At 49.7% G+C, this 22,863-nt stretch overlaps 1 protein-coding gene across 3 annotated transcripts in view; it reads left to right on the plus strand.

Annotated features, from left to right (window-relative positions):
* Positions 1 to 22,863, plus strand: part of LOC122379064 (sushi, von Willebrand factor type A, EGF and pentraxin domain-containing protein 1-like) — a 41,769-nt gene continuing 18,906 nt past the window's right edge. For 2 of the 3 annotated variants that reach the window (XM_043360954.1, XM_043360955.1), the window contains exons 1-2: positions 23 to 175; positions 8,819 to 8,998. In XM_043360954.1, coding sequence (XP_043216889.1) covers positions 133 to 175; positions 8,819 to 8,998 — 223 coding nt within the window. In that variant the 5' untranslated portion in view covers positions 23 to 132. Of the gene's footprint in view, positions 176 to 8,818; positions 8,999 to 22,863 lie in introns of all 3 variants that reach the window. The other variant, XM_043360956.1, reaches the window with a different exon arrangement.

Below are 22,863 nucleotides of genomic sequence, written 5' to 3' on the forward strand. Positions count from 1 at the left end.
GGCGACGGCATTCGAGCGGCCGCCGGCGCAGCGAGTGCAGGTGCCGGGTGAGGTCCGGACCGGTGGAGAGAGAGCGCCTCGCACGGAGGCGGTGAGCGCGGAGGACAGAGGACGGCTCACAGAGGACTGGTCATGGTGCTCCGGTGGGCGATGGCAGCCGCGCTGCTGGCAGTGGGTGAGTACGTGACACCGCGACAGGAGCGGGCGCGGCCCCCGTGACCCCGATCAGTGTCACCGTCCCGGTGACCCGCACAAACCCAGCAGTCGCTGTGCAGTGTGCAGCGATGCGGGCGCCCGATGGGAGCTGCGATAAAGGTCAATCAAAGTCAGTCGGAGTCTGGCATGTGGCAATCACGTTGGAATATTTTGCTTCGGGCTCGATTTTTTTTTTTTTTTACTTGTTACTTATTTTACAAACGAAATCCTTGAGTTTGCTCCAGGAGTGCTGAGTACAAATGACAGCCACAAAATTGGAAGGAATGATTAGGGTCCAAAGGCGATTTGATTGCCAAAATAAAGTTCAGACTAATTAGCCGTGTTATGATGCTTTGTAGCAAAAACGATGTTTTATTCCGAATTGTAATGCCTAATTTGCACTCTTTGTATAACTTCTTTTTATAACCGAAAAAGTTTCTATTCACTAGAAAAATGAAATATCTCAAATACTACAAACACAATTAACCCCATTGACAGACACAATGAAGCCAAATTACCCATTCCATCATTCATTCAGCGTACGGTCCATCGCCGTCCTAACCAGTCACCGTTCGAAATCAACCGGTGATGCGTGAGCTCCGGAGTTAACCCGGCCAAGCTAGTCATGCCTAGTGAGCGAGCTTCGCTTCGGCTGATTGGTGACTAACGAAAGAAAGTCAACTATCCTACTTACCGAGCCACATCACTATCATCGAATGTGTGGACTTTGAACACTTCGTCGCCTCTCTCCCTCTGGAAGTGAGAACTTTGATATATAAAAACCTGTCTAATGGCGTGTCGCACATGCAGGGCCACTTTCCTGACCTCAGCCCGCCGCGCTGCCCATTACCCAGTGCCGATGAAGTGACAGAGCTCATAAAGACGGCGGACCGACAGATCAGGTCTGACCGACCGGTCCAGCTCCGGTTCATACTACCCAGACTTGGTCGGTGCTGGCCCTAAACAGTCAGCCGCCCGAGCGGACACAGAACACTAATCCACTGTCATTGTGCGTTAGATGGGCTTGTCAACACCACATACCAGTCACTGAGTAATCGTTCTGTGTAGCGGCAGTGCGGCACGGGCGGCGGGCGGTGCCGACTTCGGCGAGGATTAATGGCATAGACACCGGCGACTGTCGGCGGAAGGCCGCTGCTCATCAACCGAGGCCCTCGTCTCAGACCATCAGAAGACGGGTATACAGATCGCACAATGTCTCAAGTGTCCGGGAAAAGAAACTGCATTTGTAAATCAGTATTACTCCGCTACATTGCTGTGGAGTGGTAGTGATAGTGGTAGCGGGATGTCAACAAAGGAGAGCCGCAGCCGCAGTGGGCAAGTCAGATCAAACCACTACCACGCCTGATTAGAAAAATGGCACCTACAGTCGGAAGTGGTGGCCGGCGCGGCAGTCCGATTTCTATACCCGCAGCATGACCCATACCGGCATAACCCCACAGCCGAACAAACCAGTATGTGTAACCACTGGAGCCTTCCCATACGAGGCACATGAAAGTAAACCGCTATGCCAGCCCCATACCAGCACATTTCCGATACCGGTGAGACCAGATAAGAGCCTCTAATCCAGATACACCAGATTGGCGGTCTGCATATTGAGTCCGCATGGTCCGATCGGTCAATGCAGGCGTACTCCAGGGCTTAGAATCAGTGACAGAACCAGGAAGCAATGCGGTTATTCCATGCATTCGCAATGACAGGAGGGGCATTCCACGATAGATCGTACCACTTTTTTCCAATTTGACACCCTCATCTCTCGGAATTTGACGAGAATTGGTCTCAGGGGTAATCAGGGGCTCTGAATCCACCTGTAACAATTTCAGGCTAATCAGATAAGTATTTTTTGAGTTATGGTGTGTAACATTTTTTGGATCTTGCCTTGCAGCGCTAAGTTTGGCGGGCTGTAACTCTAAGACGGATTATTCAAATGCCAAATGTTATATAACATTGAACTTGCAATGAAACAGAGATTAATATGTATTTTTGAAATTTCGAAAATACGCTTTTTTTGATATATGACATATCGAGTTTTCTTTCATTTGTATTTTTTGGACTTAAGGACCAAATTTTTTTGAATTTTTATTTCTTTAAAAAAATATTTGGCTCATTGTTAAGAAGTATGCAAAAAATTAGGAAGGTGTTCTTTCTATAAATGTATTTATTTTACGTCACGATAACGGTTTCGAATAGTGATTTCGGGAGGGGAGCTTACAAATGGCGTGGTAAAGCTGCCTAGTGACATCACGGGGTACTGAAATTTCAATTCAAGTCTGAGTCATCTGAAAAAAGTGAAAAGAGGGTTCATTCAACCCTCTTCCCTATAAGCGCGAGGGTGAAAAAGGCTGTTTGGTTCTGACATTGTTTTGGACGCCAATGACCATAGCTGTCCGAGATGAAAGTTACAGGACGCATACATGGTGTCCTCCAGAGGTCTCACAACTTGTATATCTGGGAATTTTTCAAGGTTACATGAGGTCAGGTCGGTCACGTGACATCACTGTTATAAATCAATGGGGAAATATAAAAACTGTTATTTTGGCGCCGAGAACGATCTAAAACTATCCCACGTATATGGTATCGTGATTTCATGCACTCCTTGCAAAGTCCAATGCTTTACTTTTGCATTGTTAACCTTGCGTGACGTCATTTATGACGTCACTAGGGTCGTACGAGTTTTTCGTCAATAACTCCCGATCAAATGGAGCTAGAGAGTCGGGAAAGCCACCAATGGACTCGGGAAGACCTTCCGAATCGAATGATATGCCATGTGATACCCTTTGCCCAGCTTCGTGACCTGAGGGGCTCTGACCTGACCTTGAACCGAGGTCAACTACTTAAGTTGACCTCACCCTAGCAAAAAGTATACCATTCGATGCACCTGAGCTAAGCGAACACAATGATGCCAAAATCGCGGCTCTGCGGCCATTTTTTGCGAAGTTATTTACTAAAAACCGAACCCGTAACTTCAGTCACGTGACCTGACCTCAGACGCTACCGGTTAACCTGAGACCTTAACCCGCGCCCCGTTGGGCTCTGCCGAGCAACGCGCCCGGTTGGGGGGGGGGGGGGCCATTTTGGCCCCCCCTAAGATCTCGAGAACCACGCAACATAGCGACAAGCGGTAAACGGCGTTGAATAGCCCCAACGGGGAACTACCTTGTGACCCAATTTTATTGACCTAGGTCAAACCGATGACGTCACAGGTCAGGTCAAAGGTCCAATTTTCACCGTTTACAGGCACTTCAAGAAATGCGTTGTAAAATCGAGTAAAATGCATTTCATTGAAAATCATCGATGGGGAAATGTTCTTCAAACACATATTTTGCTATTTGAGGTCACTGATACCAGGTCAGGTCACAGAGGTCAGGTCACAGGGGGGTCACAATATGAAAGTGTCGTGTGATACATGTTTTATGGTCCATTTTATATGACAAATGCGATTATATGGGTCAGGCAGCCATTGGGGCCAGCTTAGATCACGTTTTGGTCAAGGTCAGGTCAAGGTCAGGTCAAGGTCAGGTCAAGGTCAGGTCAAATTAGGTCAAATTTCAAAGTTAATATTTTTGCATAAAATGGGTATCGAATCGATGCAGCTCGTCACGGGGAGTTCAATGGTGGTCTTTGTTTTGCCGTACGTGGTCTAGAATTGCTAAAAATTGAGTTCAAAAATTTGACGTCATCATTTTTGAACAGTTTTTTCGCTATAACTTGGCCAAAAAACGAGATATCGATCTGAAATTTGGTATGTATATAGAAGAGCGCTGGTACTATCACATATATTCCGGTTTTTTTCGAAATTCGGAAAATTTTTGGATTTTTTCAAAGTTTTTCTAAAAAAATCAATTTTTTGATTTTTTTTGGTCAAAAACCAAAAATTTTGAAAATCCGAGATAGCAGTTTTGTAGCGCCGTGTTTTGTCTACTAGACCATATAAAGAACTTTGAAATTGCTTGATAACTGTAGATTTGGTGAGCGTTTCAAAATTGCATGTTTTTTGCTCATTTTTGCTCGAACATGACCTCAGTTTGACCTCAATAACTCCTGACCTAAGGTGACCTAAGACTTGAAATTTGGTCTGAAGGTGTCAAATTGATGCCCGGGAAGGTACTGAAAATTTGGCGGCGCTGCGCGCCGCCGTTTTCTTGCTATTCAGGAAAAACCACAGGGGGGGGCAAAATGGCCCCCCCAACGGGGCGAGGGTTAAAATCGGGTACCAATCGCTGCGACTTGTAACGGCACACACGCTCGTTTTTTCCGCGAGGCTCTAGCTCTATTAGAAGCGAAACGGCGTGCTGGGGTCGTATCAACCCCTCCGAAACCCATTTTGTTTGCGGGAAAATGAGGAACTTATAGAAAGAACACCTTTCTAATTTTTTTGCATGTCGATTTGCAATGACATGAAGATTATTTTGAAAAAATAAAAATGTGAAATATTTTGGTCCCAAAAGTCATTAGAGGCAAATGAAAAAAGATTAAGGTTTTTGCTCAACAAAGAAATTTTTTCTTTGGAATTTTTAAATAGTAGTATTAATTTTTGATTCATTGCAAGCTTAGTGTTGTTTACTTTTATTGGTTGCTTAACCCGTTCTTGAGTTATAGGCCATCAAACTCACCGTTACATACCGAAGTTAAAAAAATGTAATGCAATATAACTCAAAAAGTTTTGATCTGAGAAGTCTGATATTTTGCCAGGCGTCTTTGGGGCCTATGATTACCCCTAGGACCGATTTTCATTAAAATCTGAGAGATGAGGGTGACGGGCCTGGTACGATCTATCGTGGAATGCCCCAGGATTCAAAATATCATGGGACAAATGCATGAACTCCCAAGCAGTGACCTAAATAGACAATAGTGACGCCTAAATAGACAAAAGTAAAAAACATCGGTCTCTAACTAGTACTTCTTCACCTCTCGTCCTGTCAGAGGTCTGTGACGACTCTGTCCCCGCTGAGAAGAGGGAACAAGGCGAAAAGTCAATGCGTCCGTGCCATTAAACCCATGTGGGATTGAAAATCTTTTCCACCGCTATTTGCTCCTGAATTACGATTGTGCTCCGTTGCGTGACACACACCGGTAATAGCATGGTTTTCGGCGTCAGATAGGGATTGTCTCCATTGTCAGAGCAACTGTTCGACTCTTTTTTTTTTAATAAATTTAGTCCGAACCTTTTGAATGGAAGGATTCACAAGGACAGAGCCCCCGCTAAGCGAAGCTTGTTACGTTGGCCCTGCCCTGCCCTCTACCCTCCGATCGCGCATTCCGGTTCTATGGCAGGATTGGGAGTTGAAAGTTTAACGTGCGCACATAGCCGCGTACGGCCAGTCCCCTCACCGACTTCGCCTGGCTTCGGCCTGCCACCAACCGCAACCATGCCTGTCAGAAGGCCCATAAATGTCAAGCACCCGTCACGCTCCGATCCCGGACTGTTGTAATGGGGAACGCGAGCTCTCGCCACGTGGAGTCCAACGCTCTACCGACTAAGCTACGGGACCGGCTTTAGATGGGAGCCGTGGAGCTGTCATCCCTGATATTTTGCACTCGCTAATCGATTTCCTCTCTGCATAGAATATTTATTTGGGTGACATGGCACATTTAAAGGGTATGCCACCTTAAAAAAAGATCACTGCGGCGCCCAAAATATTCGCAACTTCAAATCATATTCTACCTAAGAGCATGCCAAATTGTCCAGATAATATTTGGAATCTTTGATTTACTCTAAGCCGTCGTTCACAGAGATGTCTGAAGTCTCAATCATCACAAACATCCATAATACCCAATGCTGGAATTCTGGAGCTTCTCAATCAGAGTGACGTGGAACTCACTAAGCCACGCGGAACTCACGCTCCGCGGATCGCCGGCGCCCGCGGCTGCGCCAGCACTGACGTTCGGTGCTAGCCATATGTTGGCCGACGGAGCCAATTGTGTGCCCGATAGGAGATAACGGTGACCACAGGCTCTGTGGGGAAGTATCCGCCGTAATGGAGGGTGGAGTCGGCCAATAGCGCCTGTCACCGACACCGCATTTACATAGCGTCGGCCCTCAGGGAACGCCGCCGGCGGGAGGAGTGGAGATCAGATGTGTGTTCAGATCAGAATAGGCTACGAAAAAGAGGAGATTGTTTTCCGTAGCTGATTGTGTGTTGAGGAGCACACACGGTCGGCACCTCATACAACCTATTCTGCGGTAATGGATAATGCATCTGTTAATGTCTCAGCTCTCAGACATTCAAAAGGAACTGAAACCTTGTGGGACAAATTAGGAAAAATCTAAGCATTATTGCTCTCTCATATAATGATATCAACAAGAGCTGTTCTTATCTCTATGATCAGAACGAAGCAACTGGCATCATAGTTCACAATTTCCCAGCGTCATTCGTCGAGACCATACCACCTTCAGTACAGGGACTGGTAGCGTCCAAAGGCTGAAACAGGGACACCGTCACGTTTTAGGTTATCACGGACAATGACAAGGTAATGGCTATCATTTTCACCAAAGTCCAATGCTTCTAGCACTTCCTTCATAGCCCGACCAGGGTTTGCCCTATGAAATGTGTATCATTCACCTGCAAGCATTATTTCAGCTGCTGCAGGCATCTTGACACAGCATCCATACATCTGCATTCAAACTACACTACCCGATGCCCGCCGTCCGCCATCCGTTGTCCACCGTCCACCGTCACCAATCTCGTCCGACGACACGTGCGTCACAAGCGTCGACGTCCGCCTAGCGAAGCGTGTCATCTCACGGCGGCGGCCGGGGCGCGGTCGCAGTCTCCTCCGGCAGCCTCTCCAGCTGTCTCTCCCGCTGATGGTCGTTAGCGCGCATCGTTTCCGCGTTACCGTCGTCCTCGTGTGGTGACCACCTGTTGTCTGTGGCCAGCGGCCCCGTTCCCGTCGCCACAGCCACCGCCACATCCACCGCCACCATCGGCGACGGCGACAGTCGGCAGCGGTGGCGACGGCGACGGCGGTGGAGATGGTGGCGACTTAGGTATTTCGGTTTTGCGGCGCCAGAGGAGGCCGTTGGTCACGAGACAGTGGGTAGACGACCTTTGCTGGGATACATGTGGTGCTGAAAGAGAGTGGGGTATGAAATACATGCGTATTGGTTGGAGATCTCTGCCAGAAGTTGGGATATCTCGCGACTTTTACGAAATGCCCATTTTGGTTACCTTTCCAAGTCTCACGTTGTGAAATGGCACTAAAGCATATTCACAATGTCAGTGAAGAGGAATGTGCTATGAAGCATGAAGCTCATAGTTTCAGAAAATGTAGGCACTCACATTCATTTTGCATAGCATCTCCTCGTTTTATTTGTCAAAAGTTATCCAACATATAACACAAATAGTTGACTGATTGCAGTCAACACACATTCAGTGACATACCGACTTTTACTATGAGCAGTATTCACCGGATAAGAATTGTGACAAGTTCGCTTCCAATAAATGCAAAGGTATCAAATTTCGTTTGACGCTGAGTGACCAAAAGGCACGTGGGCTACTCAGTCAGGGCTCAGTGCCTCGACCAGTGCAGTGCCTGACCAGCCCCGGACAAAAACATCACGGCGGACCGCGGCGGCGTCCGGCCCCACTTTTTTGTCCCCACTTTCACCAGTCCGATCGGGATTGGGGCGGGCGCAGACGTCATTGCAGGGCTGGTCCTCTGTCCAACCAGGCAAATACTTTTTTCCGACACACAGGAGAGATGTGCGCGAGGTGTTGTGAAGCCGCTCTAGCGTATGATTATTCATTTTTGGCAGATGCTCTCCTTAAACCTAGCTGGCATTCTAACAATGTGACGATAAAATGCATGAACACCAAAGAGATAGCAAAACTTGCAGCCAATAAGTTCAAGGCTGTAAGCTTAGATATAGGCCAGCAACACAACATTGCTTTGCCAATCATTGCAATGCGAGTTTAATTGGGCCTAAGTAAAAAACATGTGTAAAAAAACAGCCATGCTTTTGTCACAAGTGACACGGCATTGCCACTCTATTATCGCACGCGTAGCTGACTTTGCGGCCTAGCTTCTTATACTCTCTCACCGATTATGCAACCCCTAAAAAGAGCGACCCAATTAGGCTCGGCACAATCAACAGCTAGCAAACATAGAGGCTACCTGAGATTGCATAGCTTTGGTTAATCACTGACAGAGTATTGCAAATAGTTCACAGGCCGTAGGAACTGTCATATATGCTGTCTCATGGGATTGAAAGAAGGATTCACTACTCAAACCAGGCAGAACTTCTTTCCCCTGTACCGTTCCAATGTAGCCAGTGCGTTTTTGTTCCAGCAAAGAGCCGCGGGTTCCCTGTTTGGCCCGGGGTTGGACTGTAAGTTCCCGGGGCTGCCTGTCTATTTGATTTCAGTAGTGGGCTGCGGATTCCCTGTTCTGACTCTGTCCGTTTTGTCTCAGCAATGGGTTGCGGGTTTTGAGGGCTGACATGATATATTTTGTCCTGCAGTATTGGCTACGGGTTCCGGACTCTCTAAGTTTTGTTTCAGCAATGGGATGCGAATTCCCGGGGATGACATAGCATGTTTCTGACTCAATGTGCTTTGTTTTAGCGGTTTCCCCAGCACTAACTCTCTGTGTTTTGTTTCAGCCATGGGCTGCGGTTTCCCCGGCGCGCCGGCTCACAGCACAGTGACCTTCTCATCGGACTCGATCGGGCCCGGTACCGTGGCCACCTACAGCTGCGACCGAGGCTTCGAGCTGCTCGGGCCGGCGCGTAAGGAGTGTCAGGGCAACAGCACCTGGACACCAGCCGGCATCCCCTTCTGTGGTGAGTGTGACATTCAGCCCGGCACGGCCCGGCGCGCAGCGGACACATCCCAGCCGCGGAGAAACGCCGGACGTTTTTCACCCGTCGGATCCCCCGCCGCGGCCACCGAGAATAACGCACGTGGGCATTGTTCTCCGTACACTTTCGCGTGACACGCGTGGTGGGCTTGAAACAGTCATGGCTTTAGAGTTTGCCAAGATATCTCCACGGTTTCTTGTGACAATAAGGTAAACATAAGATGCGGGAACCTATGGTGAACTGAACTGCATTCCGAGACGGCGCGCTTGTGGTCGGCACCAGAGTGGCACAAATTCACGGCAGCGTGAACGCTTAGTCACGGTTAAATTCCAACCGCAGCTCAATGAAAATCCATAGAAACCTAATGCCGCTATGAAAGCAGCTATGTATGTAAAACAAACCACTGGTCATCTCCGTCCATCCGATCCATATTCATCCATCATCGGCTGCGGGTGGCGGCGCGCCGGCTGGCCGCCCATCTGTGCCACTGCGGCCAGTCGGCGCCGCGTGTGAAACGCCGCGACGCGCCGCTTTCGTCTGCAGTCAGTAGTCACCACACCGGGTGCCGGGCGTAATGACCGGCGCCGGGCGATACTTGCTCGCCGGCGCGTGGCCGCTTAGTCAGACAGCAGCGCCCTATTAACCCGCGCCGTGCTGGGGGGGGCGTTTTTACGCCCCCCCCTCAGGTTTTTCGCGAATATCTCAAAAACGGCGGCGCGCAGCGCCGCCGTTTTTGGTACACGTGTTCCTACATCATTTCCGCACATGTTGTGAAAATTTCAGACCTAGGACGTTCAAGGTCAGGTCACCAGGTCACGTCAAGTGACCTTACCTCAGAAAAAGTTCAAAGGCTCGCTATAGCTACACCGACTGAACGATCACTTTGAAACTTTCAGCGATTGATATGAGTAACAGTATGTATAAAATGTATATCTCGGATTTTTGATATCTGTGACCAAAGGTCAGGTCAATTTTGCGACCTCTCCATTATAAGTCAATGGGAGAAAATTGAAATGCGCCTCTTTTGGACGAATATCGTTCAAAACGCTCTCAAACATCGGTTCATAGGTAAACATGACACACTGAATAGGAAAAATGCACCTGTGACCCCTCTGTGTGCCCCTGAGGTCATCTCAGGTCATGAACGGTCGCCAGCAGTTTTTTGGCTATAACTTTTGATAGAGACGTGCTAGAGCGGTGAAAACACGTCAGATGTGTTCAGCTCGACGATACGGATCGACTGATATGCAACATGACCCTTTTCGGTCAGGTCATGACCTTGACCTGAGGTCAAATTTTCAAAATGACCTTTCAAGGTAAACAAATAGTTCATTCGACGCGTCTTGACGAGAGGAACACGATGCTGGCAAAAGTAATGTCATGGCGCTTATGAGTCAAAAGTTATTGACGAAAAAACGTTTTTCGTAAAAACGGCTATTTTTGGAGTTTTTGCCCTCTGGAGGCTAAACCGTTGACCTGAGGTCAAATCTGAGAACATTATCAGAAAGGTCTGTAAAAGGGCTATCGAATGCGCTTTTCCGCGGCGCTGTAGCTCTATCGGTTCCCGAGATAGCCGTTGGCAGTTTCCAAAATGTTGAAATAGTCAACATTTTACCTTTGGTGACCTCTGGTGACCTGACCTTTGACCTGACCCAAAAAATGACCGAAGTGTTTTCGTCCTTATTTTTGACGCTCTTTCGATTGCCGCTTACCGCGTGTCGCTACGTGGCCCAGGAGCCGAGTTAGACGGGGGGGCGTGAAAACGCCCCCCCCCCAGCACTCGGCGGAAAGTTCAGGCCACCAGCACGGCGCGGGTTAAAGGGACCCTCCCACCTTAACATTAGTTTTGAGTTGAGATAGCCAAATTGGTGGCCATGGCCTGAAAATACCGGTTTGGGCATTCACAACATCGAAAAATACTTTAATTCGGAGATATGGAATTTCAAACTTGCAGTTTTCGGATTCTAAGGGGCTAATGCATTGGTATGCCCCCTTAGAATTTGTGACGTCAGCGGAGATCTAACGATTTTTAAATCTTTTACTAAAACGTTTGGCAGCACGCGGTGGTATATGCTGCTTTGCGCGCAACAAATGCCGCACTTTCAAATAAAGTCGCTAGGAACAGCGGAGATCCCAAAAAGTAAACAAAAGTAAAAGTCTAATATCTTGAAAACCGGTGAATATTTTCGATGAAATTTGGTAGATATTCATTTTTGCTCTTTCTGAACCGAGCGACATCACTTTCATGCCAATTCATTAACTTTTTTGAAGGTGGGAGGGTCCCTTTAAACCTAGAGACGCGCCGAATGGAAACCTGATTACCGCCAATGAGAAATATTACATTCATTAGCGAGGATATGGTGGAATAACGAATGTTTCGAAGAGTTGATACCTTACGAGCATGAAGAGTTGAGTGAGCGCGTGCAGTAGGCATGTAAATCTACCCGTACCGCACCGCCACTCGGCCACAGGGTTAGCGTTCTGTGCTGAGCGGCAGTCTCCGGTTCAGGGGATACTTTGCTGTGTGAAAATGCAGTCACCAAAGCGGACCATTTGAATAAAGTAGCTAGGCAATCTTGGCACCCATTAACATTAAGACCGAGTAAATGGAAAACTGCGAAGCTGAAGAGCTCCAGGTTATAGAAGCCGTTTTTCTTGAAATGAAAAGACCATACAGAATAAGACAGGGAAGCAAAACAGGGAACTAAGCGGTCATCACGTTCCTGAAATATTCCAATGAGGCGTCTAGCTCATTCATGTTTTTGCATTGGACCTCGCGTTTTTCCGCAGCATAAGCGGAGGGTGGGCTCCACATACATTATTCAATCATCCGAAATTGATAGGGACGCCCAGCGTTATGATGCCCATTACGATACCCGTTATGATAACCATGAATTACCCCACTCCCGATATTAACCCAGTCTGCAGAGCACGGAACTGGTTCAAACTCGCTCATCCTGTTGATCTTAAAGCGTAAAGTGATGCTTCTCAGACAACATAGCAAGTTTTCTCGTTCCATTTCTTTGTTTTTTCTCCCTCCCTCCCTCCCTCTCCCTCTCCCTCTCTCTCTCTCTCTCTCTCTCTCTCTCTCTCTCTCTCTCTCTCTCTCTCTCTCTCTCTTCTTTCCGATCCTGTCTTCCCTGACTTCCCATCCCAACTGTCGCAAAACTCTTGCCGCCGTCGTCCACCCTCAAGCTGCCAGTCCGTTACTCTTCGCCTTGAAGAGAGAGAGAGAGAGAGAGAGAGAGAGAGAGAGAGAGAGAGAGAGAGAGAGAGAGAGAGAGAGAGAGAGAGAGAGAGGAGAGGGGAGAGAGAGGAGACGGTGACTCCGACACGCTTCAGTGGCCTCCACTCGGCCCTCACGTCATCCTCGCTGCCTCTGTGTCTCACCTTCTCTCAAAGTTCGCCAACACCAGACTTCGACGTCATCAGCCGTAACTTCAGCGTCACCTTGCGCAAACAGACACCATAATGTTAGGAAATGCGCTATTACTCACTTATTATGCAGAGAGCTTTTTATATATGAAGCAGCGTTGCACCAGTGACGCTGTTTTTTCCACTTCTGGTGATCATATAATCCTAGTGACGCAGTATCGGTAGCATGCCCGGTGCAAGCTGGACCAATAACTGTCGTATCATGGAACTGTGTCGACACGTGTCTGTGGCAGACGACACGCGGCGGCTGACCTCTGACTTGACCCGGGCGTTGAACGACCCGCGCTGGGGGCCGCCAAGGCCAAGGATGTGGTCCAATATGTGGGCAAGGTCGCACCGCTATCATGGCTGAGAAAGCTGATAATTGTCGGCATGGAGGAGCTTTATGGTACTTACCGGAGGAAAATCAGAGCGATGAAATGCCTGTGATCTTAGGTAAATTGAGGGATATCTTTATCAGGACTATTTATATAAAAAAATCAATTTTGAAAATGATTATTCTATAACACGGTCATGATTACGCCTCGGGTCTCGTTTGTGTGAGAATGAGGCAGGATGCCGATCAGGCCGGTCTTGTATGATGTTATTACAAGCCGTGTCTGCCATTGGTCAGAGCTATAGCAGATCAATCCGGGGCTCTTATAACGATTTAGATTCGGTGCCCCACTATTTTCATGTTAAAATCTTACACTAGCTAATAGCTTATTCCCACATCATCTTCTGGTCTTGAGACTTCGTTCGAGCGCTGGCAGTGCTTCTGGACAGGTTAGCTGGCTGGCAACCGTCCACTTGACCACTCGACCACCGGAGGGAGCTCCACAAAACACTCAGCGCCCCGATCGTAAGATAACAGAGACAAAAACTCGACAATAATTGGAGCTCTGCTTTCGCTTTATACGCCAGCCAACTGGTCCAGCAACAGTGTGAAAGTGTAGCCACTGAAAAATGCGTGAACAATAACTATACAATGAACAAATAGGGACCATAGCTTTACAGGGCAGCGTGAAGATGAACATATAACATTGCGATTGCACGATTGCAAATGTTTAGTCTTCAGGCTTAAACGTATTTACAAATGCTTGAAAACTATGCAAAGCACACTATTTCAGTAGGGGAAGTTGGGGGAACGCCGAAGACTTTTTTTCTGACGCCCGTAGCACGCAAGGTAGACAACATACGCTATTCTTGTTGGCGTCATTCGAGAGGCCAGTCTTTTGCCTTTAAAACATACCAGGCGCATTTGATGAATTCGCATACCGTTAAGCGCACAGACTAAAAATATCAAAGAAGTGACTTTTTCGGCGTTGCCCCGGACTGCGGGGAAAGCCGAAAATGGGAGAAATGATCTACGGGGAATGCCGACATTGATGTTTTGCCATTTTATCTCAAACTTTATCCAGAATTCATCAAAGCTGACACACGTTTCAAGAGCTTGAGGACGCGGTGCACACTGGAAGTTATAATTGTGTGATATAATAAGAAAATGCCAGGTAAATCATTCCTTATAGGTAACAGGCCGTTGTGTCGGTTGAAAGTGTAATTTGTGTGACTAAAAATACGCGTTGCTATTCTACAGCAGTAAAGTCCACGTAGCGTGCTTTTAACACGTGCGTAATCGCACGTTTTCGGCATTACCCCAGCCAGCCATACTTTCATTTGCAGGCCCATAACTTTTCAACGTGCTGTATAAATTTCAAATAGGCAGCACACTTATGCAAAGACATGCTAAAGATTACTTGACCGAATTGGCCAGACAAACGGTAGCATAATGAATAAAAAATGCAGCTTCAAAGGCGCATGTAGTACAAGGGAAACGTACCTTGAAAACGCTCTTGGCGCCCTCACAGTCGAAGTATTCCGAATGACGACTCGTAACAAACATGCGATAATTGTAGTCACTTAAGCTTCAGAGCATCACTGACAGGTGGCATCCATGTCTTACGGTTTTCGAAATATCTCGAATTTCGGCTTTGCTCCAACTCCGGCATTGCCCCAACTTCCCCTAATATGTTTATTAATACAAAATGTCGATCTCGTTCTTATTAGATTTTAATGGATACGTTAGAACTGCTTCACACACCACTTCTTTCTAATAAAAAAGGTCGCATACTTGCATTTGTACAGCACTACAGGTTAAAACATTCAAGATACCACTTAAAATAAATAAATAAATAAAGGGTTAAGGCGTAAAGAAACATTTCATTTGTACAAACGTGTGCATCTCGCCGCCTATTTAGCTGACAATGGACATTCATCACAAACATACAGACCACCATTTCAAGAAACGTGTGACTCTGAATCTAAGGCACCGTTACCCTATTATCAAGAGTCACACATTCCGACTAATTTCCCGGTCTCGCCCAGGCGAACACACAAATCGGCCATCTACGTAGAGCCGAGGGCTACATGCTGTCAGATTTTCAGCGCCAGTGAGCAGCATCAAGCCACGATCACACGCACACACAGACAGACACAAACAAACATTCCGCATACAAATAGACACAAACACATGCAGACGCCAGACACAAACACCCATTTCGCGCACACACATAGGTATTGATTGGTACACACAGCCGTGCACCTTCCGTAGTCACTCGGCGCTCGCTTACTCTCCATTCTAACATGCCCGCCTCTTAATTCGGCCAAAACGGTCCCAGCGGCACGCCAGATGTCTGCAGCAGCGGCGCCGAGAGCCGACCCACAGCGGGCTGCCCCAATCGGCTAATGACGGCGGGAAATTACAACGGTCCGACGGCCGCTGCAGACACGGGAAACCGGTGCTCAGGTGCCGGAGGAGCGGCCATCTGCTCCTCAGAGAAACCATCATTGGCACAAGAGGAAGCTGGGTTAGCTCCGGCTGTGCAGACCGTCAAAGGCTGATGGGTACGGTTGAGGCGTGAGAGGCAAGCAAATCATTTTCTAACGGACAAATTATGCCATTTGTTTGCTGCTGGCAGCACACAGCAGGCAGAGTGCAACGCAGCTGCTACTTTTGGAGTGTGTAACTTGTGCTCCAGAGATGAGCCCAGACTCTTGCACCTGCATACGATTATAGCAATATGACTCGTGAGCAAGTGTTGAAGGAATATGTTTTCTGAGTTAGCGGCGGGGTATGACTCCCGAGGTGACTCTGGTTTGTCTTGACTCTTGTGATGCAACTGAAATCTACCTCCTGTGTCGGCTAACTTTTGCGCCTGACTCTCGACTCGCGCCCACTCTCGTTGTCTCTGCGTCGGCTGACCTGTGCGCCTGGCTCGCGACTGGCGCCCACTCTCGTGGACTCTGTCTGCCCCGGGCGTGTTGGACGTGATGTTTGCGTCGCTCCGCTCCAGCGACCTATCGGACCGGCTCCGGACCACCGGAGCCGGAGCCGGAGCCGGAGCCGGAGCCGGAGCCGGAGCCGGAGCTCCCCGCCGAGCACGGGAGCCGCCACAGCAACTCGGCCGTGCAGTCACGTGATCGCCAATTTCCTGTTCATGACGTCACTACTGGTGTGAGAAGAAAGGTGCCGGAAGCTCAGGCGGTCATTGGGATGTGTGTGTTGTGCTCATCAGCTCGATAACGGTGAGACGGCCCATAATTGCTAGGATTAGGCCAACAACAGGATGCCTACTACCAGCAGTGATTCTCCTGACGGCTAGAAAAGCTGAGACGAAGTAAGCCAGCTCGGGTCTGCGTGGTCTGTTGCCTGGCTTTTAGTGTTAGACATGGCTTAGGATCCTGCACTTTGACGCAAATCTGTCCCCGGCATTTGACATTGTCCTGTCTGTGTCACTGCTTCCCCTCGTCGGGGGCAGCGGGGTCTGTCGGGGCGACGGTCGCCACAGATCTGGGTCAGAGAGTCGAGACCAGGGGACCGTGACGAACCGGTGCGTCTGCCCCGCGTGCGCCAGCGCCGGAGAGCGGCTCCGGCACACCCAGGGAGAACCCTCAAAGACGCCCGATCGCGTCACAGATATACGCGATCAGAGGTGACCTGAGAGGAAGTCATCCGACTGGAAACTGGGCCTCGGAGAAAATTAATGAGCGGCTCTGCTCTGACGCGGCCAGTGCCGTCACACGATGGTGAGCAGTCACGAGATTCTCACTCTACTCGTGGTTATGCGGCATAGAACAAATTTAGATATCTATTTGATAAAAAATACATCTACATAGCATAGCGCACATTCACGACCATATTTTTCACAACCGAAGAACTAAAAGCGACGCTCGTTTATGCTTGTGATGCTGATGATTTTTTATTTTATCTATGCCTATTTTCTGTGCTCTGGACATTTTTGTGATTGATAAAAATCGATGCTAGCATTTCAAGTTCAAAGTGATAAAACTTTAAAACTGCGCCGTGAGCCGGATAGAAAGGATACCGGAAATAGTCCAAGCTGAGTGAGAAAGTATGCCTAGCGGTCTTCCCCGTTCACATATTCTGTCTCAATTCAAGTATACACCCGATGAGTGCCCTAGTGACTCGATCATCGTGGGATGGGCCATCATCAGCCGCGCGGGTCGACATGACGCAGAGCCATTACAGAGGCCTCTTATTGCAAGTCTTTGACGTCGGTCACCCGTTGTTTTGGGACCTTGGCCCGGCCTAATCCGGGGCTATTCCGGTTCATCAGCTATCTGGAGCAATCACTGCACGCACATCAGCTGTAAAAAGCGCCTTCTCCGAGTGTTCGGAGGTTAATGTGCGTCTCCGTGTGGTTCGTATCAACACAGTTAACTAGATAACGGTTACGGTTGATGAATTCGGAAGTAATAGCTGCTCATAAGTACGCAGCTGAGAGATAAAAACACAGTACCAGCCTACCACAGTAAGCTGGTGCTACTGACCAGTATAGCGCCTTTTGGGGCGACTAACGGAGCGAGCGAGGGGGTGAGTCTTGCACGTGCGAAATTTCGAGGGGGTACCTCCAACTGACTTGTGCACGGCACCCTACTAACCGGTTTCTAGCGATGTGCCAAATTTGAGCACAATCGGCCCAGCCGTTCTCGAGATCTGGAAGCGGCACCCTGCACGTGCGCACGTGCAAAATGGGTCCCAACTGACTTGTGCACGGCACCCTACTAACCGGTCCCTAACCGTGTACCAAATTTGAGCGCAATCGGTCCAGCCGTTCCCGAGATCTGGAAACGACCCCTGCACGTGCGCACGTGCAGCAGCACCCCAACTCTGGCACATGTATATGCAGTGCCTAGTGGGTGCCTACCTACATGCCAACTTTCAGCGCAATCGCCCAAGTAGTTACCGAGATATTGCAACAATTACAAAACTGACACCTCTTCGTTTTGCACGTGGCACGTGCATAAGGGGTCACCCACATGCATCGGGAATAGTCCAATACTTGGTAGAAGGAATGAAGCTACCCTACAAAAATTACCGCGTGTAAATCGGTCAAGTGGTTGCTGAGATATAAGCCTCGCAAAAGCGTGACCACGGCCGGCCGGCCGGCCGCTCATACTCAGAAATTTCCGTTAATCTAAGGAAAGACTACGCTCGCTTCGCTCGCTCCGTAACAACGCGATATCTACTGACAAAGAACCAGGACACGTCATACAGGAGTTTCTCTCGCCAAAACACGATGATAATTTCGATCAGTCGCGGCCGTACGTTTCTACGTTCCATTCCTGTCGGCAATATCTACAATTTGCAGCTGGATCACGACTCCAGCCTGTTGTGAACGCCCGACCTGACTCACTCGCTGCAAGCTCTGTGAGAGCAGATAGTTCCGGCTTCAGTAACAGTTCCGCGCCGTTCTCTGTACTCCGTATACGGCGCAGTGAAAGCGTCCCACGAGATCGGGCCGGGTCGACGTCCTGCAGTGCCGCCCCCCCCCCTCCCCTCATGGCGCCGTGACCACCGTCAGCCACTGCCGGCTCACGACCGGCGGCGGGGCGTCATCCACTGATGGATGACGTCAGGCGAGCCGGCGGCGTCATCCGATGACGCCGTCCGATGTGGGACGACAGCCGGATGTCGGCAGCCATCCGAGACGGCGCCGCCGCCGTGTCACACACCCGCTCTCTGCGCCACATGGGTCCAACGCGTCAGCCAGGTGCCGTGCTGTCCCTCTGGGGACACTACCTCCATCACGGCGGCTAATTTCTCCTCTCATCCGCTTCAATCGCGTGTCACACGGAGGCCTGGCAGCTGTCAACGGCATATTGTCTTCAGAGTTCAGAAAGTATCTCTCTTATACTCACTCGCCTCTCCCTCTCTTTCCCTTTCTTTTTTCCTTCAAATTGCCTGACACTCACCTTATGCTCTCTCACTGACCGCACCTCCTATTAGCTCCGCAGTCTTCCCTCAGTTTGTCCACAAGCCTTCCCCAAACTGCTCCCCTGTCTCCCCAGTCAGTCTCTCCTAAACTGTCTCCCGCCCGCCGTCTCCCCGTGGTAGTTCCCGTCTCCCAGCCTCCCCAGCTCTGGAACGTTCTAAAGTGCTCATACCCGTCTCCCATCCGCCGACTCTCCAAACTCGTTCCTGTCTCTCGGCCTCAGCACCTCTAGTCCGGTCTAAAGTGCCGTTCCCGTCTCCCATCCGCCGGCTCTCCGTCACTGCAGCCGGCTCTGACGCGCCGCGACTTTCCGGTCCAGTGAGTCTGCTCTCTGGGTCAGCCGCAGGGGCGTGTATAGCGGCAGCAGCGCGAGGCCACTGAACCCTTCGCCAGAGGAGCTGGTCAGAGGCGCGGGCGGCGTGCGCGGGGGCGGGCTGGGGTGACTGACAGGACCCGATACAATTCATTATCTGCACTTAAGCTGGTACTGGAATCGCTAGATTTCCTTCATTGGCACGCTGGGCTTACACATTCAGCCGGCAACAGGTAGCTGTCGTCCACGTTTGAATGTCCGGTGTAGCTGTGGGTTGACGTGAAAGTGAGCCTGCAAAGGTTTAAATGCATCAGTAGCCCCGTTTACATAGGGCTAGTTGCCAGATAGTGGAATTCCGATACCCAGACATTTATTCTACTAACGAGACATTTCAGGCACATTCCGCTATGTAGTTCTGACGACCTAAGGCCAGATAGGTCGTCAGAACTAGCGGAATGTTCCTGAAATGTCTCGTTAGTGGAATAAATGTCTCGGCATCGGAATTCCACTATCTGGCAACTAGCCCTATGTAATCGGGGCTATAGTATCGTAACATTTTTATTTACTGGCGATATGCCTAAATGCTGACTTGACTGACTTGACTCAACAAAGAAGCCTTGACGTTCGCCGAATCGACGCAAAACATCACTGAAAAAGTGCTTACACAACTAAGCGGCGACGAAACAATGTTACAGCAAACGGGTTGTTACAACACTTGTTTACTGCACTCTAATCGAGTAGAACAGTCATGGTTCAAATAAAATTGAATCTCAAAGATGACACAATTTTAGCTTAATACATAATGTCCAGGAATAGTCATATAGGTATTGGATTACCGAATAACGACGCCTTCAATCTCATTGTATGTAATCAACTCCAACTGCCGTGCGATTTTTCCTAAAATATGCCACAATTAACCATGATATGAGGACAAAAGTTACTTGTGAAGCTTTACATTCAAGTCACGCTCATTCCCTAAGCACACAGGCCCCGCGGCGTTCCCCGTCCGTCGTTCGTCCGCCGCACATCCCCGCAGTTGCCGGCAGGCCGCCCGAGTGGCCTGTTTTCCACTGTTCGCGGACCATGCGGAACCAAGCCGCGCGGCCCAGCGCGACCGCCAGCTGGCCGCGAAACTCGGCTCCCTGAGTCGTCACGGTGGCCGCAGTGGGAAGGATTGCACAGCACAGTGCAGAAAAGTGGGTCCAAGTGAGAGTTTCCGACCACAGCGGCCGGTCAGGTGGCCACGTTGTTTCAATGATGACTTTGATAGATACGCGGCCGCCCTTGACCCGACCTAGCGGCGTTCCGGTCCATGCTTTTGCTGAAGTACGCGGCATTCAAGGCGCCCTGTATTTGTGTTGATGCAGTTGATGCAGTGGCAATCAGTGAGCTTATTAGTGCGCGGTGGCACCCGCGCAGGTCGGTCTACGGCGGAGCGTATCGACTCAGTGTGGCGTGCTCAGTCTTTCTGACCCTCCTGTCACGGCCCCGACTCGCCGCCACGTCGCCGCCGCCGACCCGGTCGGTCTCCAGCCACGACCGGGCCAGTCGGCCACCGGGCCAGGGGACACGAGTGGCCGCTCCGCGACCCGGCGTACCAAGAACCCGGACCCCGATCCCGTCCACTCCGCTACGTCACCAGTGGGGTGCCGGGTACTCAACATACGGGCATGATCCCCTGTTATCACTCCCTGCTCTACACATTATACACTGCACTGCATGACAGTGCGAACTGAGCCACGCGCCGTCGGGTCCGCTACAGCCCACTTTGGTCGTATCCAGCAGTCCTACCACCTGCCGTCGTGTTTAGTGGGTCGCCCGGCCGCCATGCGGGCATGTTAATGTATCGGCGCAGGCGGCGGGCGCGGCGCTGCCCGACTGTTAGATCCGGTCACGGATCAGCGGCCGTCTGGCTCGCCGAGCGGCGCGGGGAGGCGGCGGGGAGGCGCCGGGGAGGCGGCGGGGAGGCGGCGGCCGCAGCGTCAGATGGGCCTGTATCGCCAGATTGAGAGAACTTCGGACCCGGACTGGGAGAACTATACGGACCCGGACTGGGAGAACTCCGGACCCGGACCGGACTCAGGCTGTGAGACCTATAAGCCAAGATCAGTCCAGTAAGGGAGAACTCCGGGCCCGGATCAGATCTGGGTCCGGAACTGCGTCAACGGGGTGGTCGCCGTCCAGCCGGTCTAGAATAGGACCGGTCGACATGCTAGAATGGTCGATGAAGTTGAAAAATACCAGAAGAAAATATAAGGTGCAATATTTATATTCGTCTGAATATAAATATTGTTTATATTCAGACGAATATCAACAATATTTATATTGTTTAAATTCGTCTGAAAACAAGAATATGTATTCGAAGGTTTGTTTTCAGTGTCTTGAAAATGTTACGACATTGAACCCAAGTTTGATATACTTTATTATCAACATTTTGTCACCAGCTGCTGACCCATAACTAATTAGATACGGTCTTTAATCCCTACAATACAGCTAAAGCATAATCAGCCTACTTATCTTTCCTGTTGTGCGATTAAATGTGTCTGGAACGAATGTTGACATCCCATCAGTTCTCCGCGTCAGTAACAGCCCGCCCCCAGAGGGATCCATTACCTGATATGTCACTCACTGAAGCGGCGCTTTGTTTAGCTTTGCTGCTTCCATACCACTGGATTATCCGGTACTGATATTTGCAGACCAGTGTCACGTTTCGTGCCCAGCGACTGTCGAATCCAGTCGTGCAAACTGTAGGAGGGTCAGCGGACCGCGCGGAGGTGAGGTCAGAACACTCAGCTGATCGGCGGCCACTGGCCAGGCTGACCCGCTGAGGTCAGCTCAGAACACTAAACTGACCAGCAGCCAGGCTGACCCGCTCAGATGTACCGAACTGAACTGAAGAAGAATAATCAGCATATGTCAGTATTAAGATCAGAGGTGACCCTATTGTTGCAAATAATTTCAGACAAGCTTAGTTTGAATATTGAATATGCTAAATTACTGGATGACTTAGGTATGGAATATATGACCGCTTAACACTTTAACAGCCTACAGAGCTCTGGCTAAGAGTTATGTAGGTTCGGAATACCCCTTGGGGTACTCCGGGGTACAGGTCTCGCGGGTTTTAGCGGGAGGTTTTGCACCTAGAAAATTCAGTGTACTTCAGGCTATATCTTCGTCGTCTTGAGCTTTTAAGTGTTGAAGATGCAATCGACTTGTTGGGGGAAAAGCCGGCCATGATCGTGTAAAATGACTTCATCGTAGATCGATTAGTATCTGAGATATAACCGGAAATGTAAAGGTGCAAAACCTACCGCTTAATCTCGCGAGAGCCGTACCTCTTGGAAGAGGTCAGATCGATTTGAACGTCATCAAGAGGTTGGTCGCTCTGTCGCTGTCGTAGCTCTGACCGATCACTGCTCCTCCCTATCCCGTCCGTCATTGGAGGCTAGCGACCCGTGACGAGAGGCCCAAACGCCGTTCCTTCCACACTGAATGTGATTCTCAGCCTTCAAAGGTGGTAGGTATACGATTGTGACCAAACTCACACACCTGCAACGACAGAGCGTGTCATAGTCACACGCACCTGACCCCTGCTGTCCCACACAGGCCCTCTCTCATACACACGAGCACTCGCGCATACAGCCCCCGCACGCTAACCAACACAAACCTGGACACGCCGGTGTGAGCACTTTGTCGCCGCGTTTCACGCATATTTATAAGCTGGCGGAAAATGACATGCCTGTAGATGTTGTGACAACCTCGGCGGATTCTGCACTTACAATGCAGAACGGTAGGTGACGGCGAGACGAAATCGGAGAAGTGAG

Source organism: Amphibalanus amphitrite, unplaced genomic scaffold, assembly GCF_019059575.1.
Source record: "Amphibalanus amphitrite isolate SeventyFive unplaced genomic scaffold, NRLGWU_Aamphi_draft 000070F_arrow, whole genome shotgun sequence".
In the NCBI taxonomy this organism is placed as follows: Eukaryota; Metazoa; Arthropoda; class Thecostraca; order Balanomorpha; family Balanidae; genus Amphibalanus; species Amphibalanus amphitrite.